At 39.2% G+C, this 12,877-nt stretch overlaps 1 protein-coding gene across 5 annotated transcripts in view; it reads left to right on the top strand.

Annotated features, from left to right (window-relative positions):
• FILIP1 (filamin A interacting protein 1) overlaps nucleotides 1–12,877 on the top strand; it is a 261,568-nt gene that overhangs the window by 100,810 nt on the left and 147,881 nt on the right. For all 5 annotated transcript variants that reach the window (XM_072642630.1, XM_072642632.1, XM_072642629.1 and 2 more), the window contains one exon: nucleotides 6,004–6,285. In XM_072642630.1, the coding sequence (XP_072498731.1) occupies nucleotides 6,010–6,285 (276 nt within the window). In that variant the 5' untranslated portion in view covers nucleotides 6,004–6,009. The remainder of the gene's footprint in view (nucleotides 1–6,003; nucleotides 6,286–12,877) is intronic.

Here is a 12,877-nt window from a genome sequence, read left to right as displayed (position 1 = left end):
ATTAGATTTTAAATCAGAAAGGTCTGAACCTGAAGAGGCCAAGGAAATGAGCATAGTACTATCCTTTTGGCCTTTCAGTGGCTGAATACAGATTTTTTTATAATGATGTTAAGCATGACTTATGCTGATGATCTTACACAGAAAAATTATGAGCATTTAAGTTAGTAGAAAATACTGTGAAGAAAAGTTGGTCAGGCTGAAAATATCCTCTTCAGATACTGTAGTGTCATGGAGGCAGTGTGGTGGAGTGGAAAGGACAGAAGAGTTACAAGACCAAGGAGTGTGTATGACAATCCTATTAAAGACAGACTAAGAAAAGAGGAGCATAATGGTATGACTTCCTGGGGGAAAAGGAGAGAATGATACTATAAAGAAAGGGTACCAAGTTTGTTGATTTCCATTTCCCTCCATATATGGATTATGGAGCTAGAGCAGGTACAGCCTGTTGAACTTATTCAGAAGATAAAGCTAGGAAACTAAGACTGATTTCCAAAGAAATAGGTAGCTATAATCCATGTGCTTGTGGTAAAGAAAAAGAAATTTATTTGAAATAGTTATGGGACATTCAGAAAATGTTTGTTAAGACCAAGATACTTCATCTGTTCACTGATTTTAGAGGATGAGGGAATAGGGACTGGGACTTGTGATTTCATTGGTATAATTGGATGAGAGAAATTTTTTCTTTCATTGAAGTTTGGCCCTTTCTCTACAATACATAGTCTTAGAGAATTGCCAAAAGCACTGAAAGTTTTAGTGATTTGCCCAGGGTTATACAGTCAGCATGTATCAGGTCTTTTTGCCTACAAGGCTAGTTTGTTATCCACTAAGACACACTACTTCTCTGATTTTAGATGTAGGGAAATTGTTTTCTTGTTCATCAGATGTATACTAAACTCAGATAATTCTGAAATGTCGAACATTTTTCTTTTTTTTAATGCTACCTATGATATGATTGAAAATAGGCAGCACTAGTAGATAGAATGCTGGTCTTGGAATCCGGAAGATCTATCTTTAAATTCTGCCTGTGACACTAGCTGTGAGACCAAGTCATTTAGCCCCTCTGAGTCTCAAACAACACTTTCTAGGGTTTTTCTGGTAAGTTCTAGGCTAATTTCAGTCTGTCAGTGCATTGAGTAGCCACTCTAACAGAATCACAAATCCTTAAGTATTAACTCTTCATAAAGAGTAAGATTGTTAGAGTAACTTTGAAACAGAACTAATATTTAAGCAGATATTTGTAGTTTTCTCTACAAATATGTGTGTGTGCATGGATAATGTGCTCAGGGTGGTGCTGCAGGGCCCCAAAAGAAATAGCAGATGCTACAAAAAGATATGCCAAAATGTGAAAGAGATGACTACATAAGGCTATATGATGGAGTGCAGAAATGACCATATTTCTTATGCTTTGCAAATCATTGCCTAAATTTTCATCAATGTATGATATAAACAGAGGCCTTCAAGTCAAAATCTGAGCTATCATCACAAAGCAGCTCCAGATCTTCCAGAGAAAATTCTTTCAGATCAAAGGAATTCCAGTGTGGGAGAGGTGGAGTCCTAGGGAGTGACATATCGCAGTTTGGGAAGCCCATGTGTCTTCCTTTTGCTATGTAACAGATTATGAGTTAAATTTGAATCTTTCTATCACTTTTTTTGTCTTTTTGAGGCTTGAGTCAGCCCTCTTTCTTTGCCCACAAACACGCTGTGATGAAACACAGTAGATCTGCTATGAAATGCTCTGGCTCCCATTACTAGGAAACACCTAAGAGAACAATGCTTTGTTCACCAGGGAAGGCATACGGGATGATCGGGATGATCGAGGATTGTGAAAGCTATTTCCTGAATGTACCATAAAGGATGGAAGTGGGGGAGGGAGGGTCAACCTTAGGAGCCAGCTTTTCTATGATGTTTTGTGAACCGTGGTTGGGGCCCTAGGGGTGTCTCAGAAACAGAGCTATTCAATATCAAGGACTCATTTCAGAAAGGGAACAGGGATGTAGATTTCAGTACGTGTTACCAGAATTGAATGGCCCCTATCTGAGAGGAAACTTCATGTAATATTTATTTTTTTCTATTATAAACCTGGTACTGTGAAAAGCTTTCCCCTAGGCACTGCATTCAGAATGGAGATCTGCTTTCAGATAACATGGCTCTGGTACTTAATCTGAAATGGGTGTTGAGGAATATATTTCATTGTGTTAAAAAAGACAAAAGCTGGGAACTTAAGGTATATTGTTCTACTTGAAAGCTATTCAATGGTAAAAGTTACTGTATTTTTAACATTATGGGTTCAGGGACCCCAATATTTCAACAATCCAATGGATTTGTGATTTCACCAAGGCAGACGTTCTCTTCAAGTGATGACAACAGGCATTTATTAAGTGCTTACCATGTGCTACACTGTGTTAAGTCCTGGGAACACACTGAGAGAAAGGCAATCCCAGCTCTCAGGAATTTATATTCTAATAGGGCAGGGGAGGATGGTGTGGTGGGGTAGAGGAGAGAGAGAAGAGACAAGACATCAAAGGAAGTTGGATAAGCAGGAAGTGGTCTAGGGGTAGAGTTAGTCATTTATTTAGTGCCTACTATGACCCAGGCACTATGCCAAAGGCTGGGGAGATCAAGAATGGTAAAAGATGGTCCCTGTTCTCAAGGAGCTCATGTTCTAATAGAAGAGACAACATGCAATCAAATATGTACTCTCTGTCTGCATCTTTGTCTATCTTTGCCTCTCTCTCCCCACCTTCCCCCCAACACATACACACACACATAGAGGGACAGAGAGAGAGAGAGAGAGAGAGAGAGAGAGAGAGAGAGAGAGAGAGAGAGAGAGAGAGAGAGAGAAAGAGAGAGAGAGAGAGAGAGAGAGAGAGAGAGAGAGACAGAGAGGGAGATTGTAATCCATCCATCTCTGCCCATCTTGTTCAGCCCTTGTCCATGTCTTTTTGCATATGCTAAGGACTTTCTTCAGTTGAAGGAAGTGGGCACAATTAGTCTTGAATTTGGGGGGAACGTCATTACTATTTAAGTACTTGTTATGTGATGAAGGGTTCCATACGGAGGAGCAAAGTGAGGAAGCTGCAATGGAGCTAAATTTAGGTTTGCTTTTAGGACAAACATCCTGACAATTAGAATTGTTCCAAAGAGGAATGGGTTACCTAAAGAGGTGATGGTTTTTTCTCCTGGGCGGTCTTCAAGCCTAGCCTTGATGACTATTTATTGGACATTGTATAGTGGAGGTTCCTTTTATGTATAGATTGGACTACATGGTCACTGTGATCCCTTCCAATTCTCAGATTCTGGGAACTTTAAGATACTGATTTTTTTGACATAGTAAAATATTGATAGTGCATGTAGGCAGCCCACGACTTATCCCTTCCTCTTGTCACAACAGCAGACCACATCATCATACATTGTTCTGATGACAACCTTTATCCTATTGCCTGTGGGTAAATTCTCTTTTTGTAATGTGTTGGAATATGTTCATATTCACCATGAAACTCTTGATAAATCTTTGGATTCTATTATAATCTCTATGCTAATGATTCTCAAGCCTCCTTATCCAACCCTAAGTTCTCTGCTGACCTCCAGTCTTTTATCTCCCACTGCCTATTGGACCTTTCAAAGCAGTTGTCCCACAGGCATAGTAAACTAAAATTTAGCTGATTATTTTTCCCTCAACCTTCCCATTTTAAGGTACCATCATTCTCCCAGTCCCTTAGGCTTGGCTCCTCACTCTCTCTCATCTCCCATAACCAATCTATTACCAAGCTTTGATTTTACCTTCAAAATATCTCCCTCATGTGCCACTTTCTCTCCTCTGACACCGCCACCTTCTCAGTGCAGGTCCTCCTACCTCGACTACTGCAATAACTTAGTATTTAGTCTCTCTGCATTGTTTCTCTCCACTTCAATTCATTCTCCACATAAGTGATCTTTCTAAATAAAAGGTCTGAATATGTCACCACCCACCCATTCAGTAAAGTTTAGTAGTTTCCTATCATTTGCAGCGATAGAGGTCCTGAACGAACCCCTTCATAACCTGCCTTTTCTTCCTTTCTAGTCTGAAAAGGCCTTAGCCTAAAGGGAGAGGAGTCTCCCATTGCATCCTGGGCCATCTCCAGTCATCCTAATGAATATCTGGTCACTGGATCCAGATGTCTCCAGAGGAGAAAGTGAGGCTGGTGACCTTGCACAGCCTTCTCTCATTCAAATAAAAGTCAACTTCAAGTCATGCCATCATTTCCCTAATGTCATGGTTCTCTGAAAATGAAGGCCATACACAACAGTCTTCTCACACAGCATACCTGCCTTCCCCACCTCACCCAATATACTCTGTGTCTAGTGACACTGACTTCTTCCAATTCCTCAAACAAGATGCCCCATCTCCCTACTCTGGGCAATTTTACTGGCTATCCCCCATGTCTTGAATGAATGCTTTCCTTCCTCAGCTCTGCCTCATGCTTTCCTTAAAGTTTCAGCTGAAATTTCCCCTTCTATAGAAAGTGCTTCCTAACCCCTCTTCCTCCTAGTGCTTTCCCCCTCTTAATCATCTTCAGTTTATCCTATTTATCTCTTGTTTGCACATAGTAGATTACACATTTTCCCTATTAGACTGTGAACTGCTTGAAAAAATGGATTGTCTTTTGTCTTGCTTTGTACCTCTACCACTTCACAAAGTACCCAATGTAAAGAAGGTTTTTAATAAATGTTTATTGACTGTATGTGGACCTCATCTGCAATTTTCTGTATACCATGAATATAGCTAATAGACGTAAAATGGGATTGCACATAAATGGCATAGTGCAAAACCCAGGAGAGTGGAACTAGAATGCAAAGTTTCCCAGAAATTCATGAAAAACACTTTTAGGCCCAGTGTCCATCTGCAAGATGCTGTCTAGTAATGTGCTTTTAAACAAAGACTGATTGTGACCTTAAAAAGTGATCCTCCATAGAAGGGGTGGAGGGTGCTTCTTCTGAAAGGATCAGGATCAAAGAATCAATCAAACGACAATACCTATCAATCAATAAGCATTTACGAAGTTTCTATGTGCCACATGCTATGCTCAGTACTGGGAGTACGGTAAGAAGCAAAATAGTTCCTGTACTCAAGTAGCCAACAATCTCTCCGGAAAGACAGCGCATGCAAATGTTGTCGTTATTGTGGTTATTGTGGTTCAGTCATTTCAGTTGTGTCCAACTCTTCATGACTCCATGTGGGAATTTTTTGGCAAAAATAATGGAACGGTTTGTCATTTCTTTATCCAGCTCGCTTTTCAGATGAGGAAACTGAGGCAAACTGGCTTAAGTTACTTGCCTAGGGTCACACAGCTAGTAAGAGGCTGAGGTCAGATTTAAACTCAGGAAGATGAGTCTGGCACTCTATCCACTGTATCACCTAGCTACTCCTTATAAGTATGTACCAAATAAATGCAAAGGCCTCAGTGTTTTATTACTGAGGCTTCTCTGATTATGTTTATGTTACTTTGAAGTTGCTTATTTTCAGTTTTCATTTGACCTCTACTCATTTCAATCCTAGTCCTGTCTTGTTTTAGTTTCTATAAATGATTAACTGGAAAATAACAGATGATAAAATAGAACTGTGGAAAAAAATAGTTCCACATCACCATAACTTCCCACCTGCTTGCTCCCATATACACAGGCTCACATATAAATCATGATACATATCTCTGTATGAACAGGAAGATCTTTCCTGCTCATTCTATCTACTATTTTTTTAAATCAGGTTTCAAAATTGAAATACTGAATATTTGTTTAGCTTAGTTCAGAATCAACTTTTCTTTGTTGAGAGCAAAAACATTTTCCTAATGATGGATGATTCTTTCACTTAAAGCCATAGTTAGAGCAAATGGGGAAAAGTATTTGATGTACCCTATCTGGTAAAGCCGTAAATCTGCTCCAGGATATTACTAAGTATTTGGAGTTAAATAATTTTACTCAGTAGTCAAATACATGTTTCTTTGTGTTTTTCTTTTTGTGTTGTAGGTGGGAATGAGATCCCGAAATCAAGGTGTTGAAAACTCATCAAATGGGCATTTCTCCTGCCCTCAACCCTCTACCATCACCATTGCTGAAGATAAAAACCTTCCAGAAGATGCAAAGAAAAAGAAAAAAACAAACAAAAAGGAGAGTGATGTCATGGTCTCAGCAACTGTCAAAAGACACTTGAAAACATCTGGAGAAAAAGAACAGGGGAACAAGAAATCTCTAGAGTTATCCAAAGACGATCTCATTCGACTGCTCAGTATAATGGAGGGAGAATTGCAGGTAAGATCCACTTTTTCTTACTATTACTCCCATATAATAAATATATTATATATATTTATAGCATATAATGCAAAAAATTATATAAAACAATGTATATATTCCATATGTATGTATGTACATATCCGTGTAAATACAACATGTATAATCTAGACCTATAATTGCATAAGTATGGATGGCTCTTTTTAAGGAAAGTCTTTCTGCTAGCGGACTGGCTTTTCTTTAGCAATATAGTCTTAGTTTTCTGAAGACAATGAGAGATTATTAGTCAACCAGTCATTTAATCAACAAGTACTTATGAAGGCCTACTATGAGGACTTGGCTGAGCACTAGGGATACAAAGAAAAAGCTGCGTCCGTCTCTGTCCTCAAGGGCTAACATTCCTAAGAACTAAAAAATAGAAGTATGGATACACGTACATATTTATGCCTATCTACACGTACATATGCGTGTTGTGTTTGTGTGTGTGTGTGTGTGTGTGTGTGTGTGTGTGTGTGTGTGTGTGTAACAATAGCCTTCTCTAGGGTAGGGACAGGGTAGGGAAGAAAAAGAAAAAAGAAAATTACACAATAACTTTATTATGTATTTAAAAGGAATAACAAGTTGTACATACTAGATTTGCAGTTTTATGTACGATCATGTTTTTTTTCCTCTTCCACTATGCTATGGAAGTATTTGTTTTATTTCTTAAATTCAGAATAAAATAATTTTTTTTAAAAAAAAAGTTAACATCCCAAAGGGAGAGGCCCCATATAGCCAATTCTTCACATAAGATATATACAGAGTAGGTGAGAAGTCACTTTAGGGATGAATAAATAATAAAGGTATTAATAATAGCTAGGGGAACCACGAAAGGCCTCCTCCAGAAAGTGACCCTGGAACTCATTTTTCAGTGAAGCCAGCAAATCTAAGTAGTAGTGATGAAGGGGAAGAGCGTTCCAAACACAGGGAATGCAAAGACACAGAAATAGGAGTTGGGGCATCATGTGTGACAAACATCAAGCAGTCCAATATTGTTGGATTTTAGAGTAAGTGGAAAGGAGAAAAATGTAAGAAGACTGGAAAGATAAAAAAGGATTTTGTTGCTTATATTTGACCCTAGAGTTCACGAGGTGGGTGTGGGGGTTGAGGTGGTGACTGATCATATCTACAATTTAGGAAAATCCATTTGGTACCAGTGCAGGATAGATTGGAGGGAGAAGGGAATTGAGACTAAGAAACCAGTTAGGAGGCTACTGCAATTTTACAGGGGGGAGGTAATGAGGTCTTAAACTTGGATGTTGGTTTTGTGAGTAAAGGGAAGATAATATTTGAGAAATATTATGGAGAAATCAATGAGAAGATTGGGCAACTGATGGGTTGTATAGGGTGAGGCTGCTAATCTGGATGACTGGAGGGATGGTAGTACCCTCAACAGTTCAGAAGAAGGGTAGTTTTGAGGGGGAACAGATAGATACAAAGTTCTCTCTTGGACATGATGAATTTGAGATGCTCAAGGAGAACTGGTTTTAAATGGTAGTTGTTAATATAGGAGTGGCATTCAGGAAAGGTGCTAAGGCTGGATATGTAGACCTGAAAGTCATCTGTATAAAGATGATAATTGATTTCATGGGAGCAGATGAAATGTCCGGGTGAGAGCATATATAGGAAATGGTATATATAGAGAGAGAGCATATAAAAAGAAAGCCCAGGGCAGAGCTTTAGAATCACCCAGAGTGAGGAGGCATAGCATAGATGAAGAACCAGCAAAGGAAACTGAGTGGGAGGGGTCAGACAGGTAGAAAGACAACTAATAGTAAGTTAGTATTTTTTATAGCACTTTAAGGTTTGGAAAGCAAAATGTTATGTTATGTTATCTCCTTTGATCCTTACAACAGCCCTGGTATTTTAATCTGTATTTTACAGATGAGGAAACTGAGGCTGATATAGTTTAGGTGATTTGCAAGGGTCACACAACTAGTAAGTGTCTGAGGTAGGACTTGAACTTAAGTCTTCCTGAATTCAATGCCACACTTTATCCACTGAACTACAAAACTATTAGAGAGAGCTCAGAGACAAAAACCCATAGAGGAGAGGGCCCAGGAGAAAAAGGTAGTCAAGGCTGTCAAATACTACAGAGACCTCAAGAAGGATAAGGGCTGAGACAGGCCATTAGATTTGGCAATGAAGTGATTCTTGCTAACTTTGGGGAGAGTAGTTCCAGTTGAATCAACATATCAAAAGCCAGATTGCAGAGGGTTTAAAAGACAGTGAGAATAGAGGAAATGAAAGAATTAAGTGTAGATGGCTTTTTCAAGGAATTTAACTAAGAAGTGGAAGACGTAAAAGATACAAGTTTTCAGGCCTAGTACTTTTTGTGAAGGTTTTTTTTTACTGAAGGATGAGGGCACTTGAACCTGTTTGTAGTCCTCAAAGAAATAGTAGATGAGGAAAGACTGAAAGTTAGAGATAGAGTGGGGATGATAGTAGGAGGATCGTGGCCCTGAGATCAAGATTCTATGGGATGGGATCAAGGGTATACATATAGAAAGGTTGGTTTTGGCAAGGAGATGAGCCACCTCTTCATCAAAAACTGAGGGAAAGAGGAAATAATGGGAAATGATGCCAGAAGGATTTGAGATGAGGAGGACAGAAGAGATAACTCACCTCAATATTTTCTGTGAAATGCAAAAGCAAGGTCCTCAGCTGAGAGCATGGAGGGAAGGGGAACCATTGGAGGCATGAAGGAAAAAAAGTTTCAACAGGTACCATGGTTCAGTGATATATGAGAAAGATTAGGGAAGAGTAAAAAGGCTGCCTTATTTCTGTGAGAGCTCAGTTGAGATTAGGTAGCATAAAGTTGCAGTGGAGCCAGTCAGTATAGTTTTGTGATTCCCTCAGGGTCCATTTAGCAACATGTAGGGAGGTTGTTGTCCTTCATTCTCAAAGAGGACCAAAATGACATCACCATGATAAAGTGAAGTTTCAATGTGCCCAACTGTGGTTGATCAGACCAATATGAGTTCAGAATGCTCTACCACAGGTTGGGCACAGATAGTCTGTGTGAATATTTGGGGTGGATGCTCCAAATATGCACATGTTATATTTACTTTATGCTGTCTCAATTCTGCTTTGCTCATAGAGCATAGCACCCTTTCTGATGTGGGCATGCCATGCTGAGCAGTCCTGTGCCAGTGTCTCCCATGTTGTCACAGTCAAGTCCAAATTTCTTGAGAGAGACCTTGAGAGTGTCCTTGTATCGTTTCTTCTGACCTTCATGTGATCACCTGCCCCATGTGAGTTCTCCATAAAATAGTCCTTTTGGCAAGTGTACATTTTGCATTTGAACAACATGGCTAGCCCACGGAGCACTCTCTGAAGCATAGTTTAAATGCTTGGCAGTTCAGTTCAAGCAAGGACCTCAGTGTCTGGTACCTTATTCTGCCAGGTGATCCTTAGAATCTTCCTAAGACAGTTCAAATGGAAGTGATTCAGTTTCTTGGCATGGCACTGGTAGACTGTCCATGTTTCACAGGCATACAACAATGAGATCAGCACAATGGTTCTGTAGACCTTCAGTTTGGTCTGAATACCTCTTCTCTCCCAAACTTTTCTTTGGAGCCTCCCAAAAACTGAGCTAGCTCTGCTAATGTGTGCATCAACTTCATTGTCAATGTGTATATCCCTGGAAAGTACACTACCAAAGTAAGTGAACTTATCCACAGCATTCAAAATTTCTCCATTTGTTGTAACCGATGATTCCTTGTATGGATGGTGTGGTGGTGACTGATGGAGCACCTTTGTTTTCTTGGTGTTAATTATTAGGCCAAAATTAGCACAGGCAGCAGAGAATTGATCCATACTTTGTTACATCTCAGCTTCAGAGGCTACACAATCATCTGCAAACAGAAAATCATGCACCAACGCTCCCTCCACTTTGGTCTTGGCTTGTAGCCTTTCCAAATTGAAGAACTTACCATCAGTATGGTAGTTGACCTTGATGCCATGTTCATCCTCATTGAAAGCATTTGACAACATGATTGAAAACATCATGCTAAAAAGCATGGGAGCAAGCACACATCCTTGTTTCATTCCATTGGTGACTGGGAAGGCACGAGGGTTTTGTCCATTTTCCAGAACCTGGGCAAACAATCAGCGATTTAATTTTTTAAAGGTTTTTAATTCTTCTTGTTGCTGCTGTGATGAGATTTTCCCAGGCTGCTTTGAGATGATAGTCCTGCAGTAAAATTGTGAAGTAGGTAGATACTAAAGTAGAAGGTCAGGTTTAATTGAATGGGGGGAAGGGAAGCATTTCAGGGAATGGGAGATCAGCCAATAGGCTTTCTCAGTAAACAGGAAAGAGTTGATGAGGATGTGCATATCCCCAGAGATGGAGTATTTGCTCCCCAAACCCTCAGTGCTCTCCTGATGTCCTGGCTGCTCATGCCTTGAAAGGAAAAAAATTCCTAAATGAATTGACATTAAGATATTAGTAATATAATGTCTTAGAAATATTTGTTCTTCCAAAACAGACCTTTTGGAGAGGCCAATACTGTGATACATATGAGGGAAGCTACTTGGAGGGATAGAGGCATTCTTGTAATCTCTTTAATTACAAAATATAGGTGGCTGCCTACCTATTCCACCTACTTGTACTCAATTATGGTGGTTGTTGCCCATGGAGACAACATTAGAAAAGAAGGGGAAGTCCACTTATCTTTCTGCTTTATTCACATGTACTTTCTAATAATTTGGGATATTTAACTGTGTGAAAAAAATGGTTACACATTTCCCAGACTAAACTGAAAGTAATGCAATAGCATATCCAAACCATAATTTCAAGTTTCATGATTAATTCTTCGAATTGTCCAAAAATAGCCCAGAGAGACAGTAAAGGAGCCAGGCACCTTGGCTGTACTAAAAACGACTGAGTTCAAAGGAAATGTAACTGACATCAGAAACTCATAAAACCGAATTTTGGCACATGGCTGCGCTTGTAAAAAAAATGATTCAGAAACTAGATATGAATATAATTCTTTTTTGTGACATCAAAAAATCCACCATTCTATAGATTAAATTTTCTTCACTCTTCCATACAAGCTATTATAGAAAAGTACCAACCAGGTTTTCATTCTCTCATCTTCCCTTTTGACTTGAAGTTGATGCTACAATATCCATTCTAAAAGAGTCTAGGAGAGAAGCAATTTTAAAAATTATCTAAATTATTAGGAATTTCCAAATCATTTGCATTTTTCTCCAGAATACAGAGGCTGTAAGTCTCTCTCTGATTTACAAACAATCAGAAGCAAATCACCCTTCTTGATGTTCATTCTCTATCTTCTGTTGGTTAAGTCAGGGGCCTGATTGGGTGAAAGGTGAAAAGAGGCCTCAAATTTCTGAAGATCATTTGCAAAGTAGATCATTTGCTTGTTGGTAGCAGACTAGGTTAATGGAAATAGAGCTTAATTGGAAATTGGAGTATAGGGGTTTTTATCCCTGCTCTACAACTTAGTACATGTGTGGCCTCTGGGAAGTCCCTAATTTCTTTGGGCTCAGTTTCCTGAGTTGTTAAATTAAGCGATCTCTAAGGTCTCTGCCAGTTCTAATTGTGAAAATGTCTTGGAATTGCACTGAAGAAACATATTCCATTAAATATAAACTCCTTGAGGACAAGGAAAGTCAGGTTTTAGTGTTTATATAATCAGTCCCTCATATGCCTTGAACATTGTAAGGACTTTAAAAAAAACACACAACGTTTGTCGAATTGAATTAAGCTGAAAAAGGATTCACAGGTTTCTCTTCCTCTTTCTTCCTCTGCGTTTCCCCAAGGCTGACCCGAAAGTTGTCTGCTCCTCTCTGTCTCTGTCTCTCTCTGTCTCTGTCTCTCCCTGTCTCTCTCTCTCTGTCTCTCTCTCTTCCCTCCCTCACCTAGTCTTACCAGGAACTAGATGTTGTAATAGATAGAATGCTGAGCAAAGTTAGGAAGATATGAGTTCAAATTCTCCCTCAGATACTTACAAGCTGTTTGACTTTGGGCATCATTTAAACTTTTCTCAGCCTCAGTTACTTTATCTGTAAAATGATTATAATGATTCCTACCTCACAGGGTTGATGTGAGAATCAAATAAGATTAAATCTATTTAGCATTTTATTCTTGTTTAATCATTTCAGTCATTTTCCTTCTGCTATATTTAGCATTTAAATGAATTTTAAAGCACTATATTGACATTTTGTTGTTCAGTCATTTCAGTCATGCCTGACTCTTTGTGACCCCATTTGGGGTTTCCTTGGCAAAGATACTGGAGTGGTTTGCCATTTCCTCATTCAGCTTATTTTACAGACAAGGATCTGAGGCAAACAGGGTTAAGTGATGCCTGGAGTCATATAGCTAGGAAGTATCTGAGGCCAGATTTGAACTCACTAAAAGGAGTCTTCCTTACTCCAGGCCCTGCCCTCTATCTACTTTGCCATCTTTTTGACATTAGTCACTATTCTCACCATTTCAGTGATAACTCTAGGTCAGTGACTCATAAATCTGTACCTGCAACCTGGAACTCCAAGTTGGTCAGTCATACTTTTTAAGGAATTCTTTTCTTCAGTGAATTTTTGTACCTCC

The sequence above is a fragment of the Notamacropus eugenii genome, chromosome 2, assembly GCF_028372415.1.
Source record: "Notamacropus eugenii isolate mMacEug1 chromosome 2, mMacEug1.pri_v2, whole genome shotgun sequence".
NCBI lineage: Eukaryota > Metazoa > Chordata > Mammalia > Diprotodontia > Macropodidae > Notamacropus > Notamacropus eugenii.
Note: the sequence above shows the minus strand (reverse complement) of the source record. Positions and strands in the feature narration are given on the sequence as shown.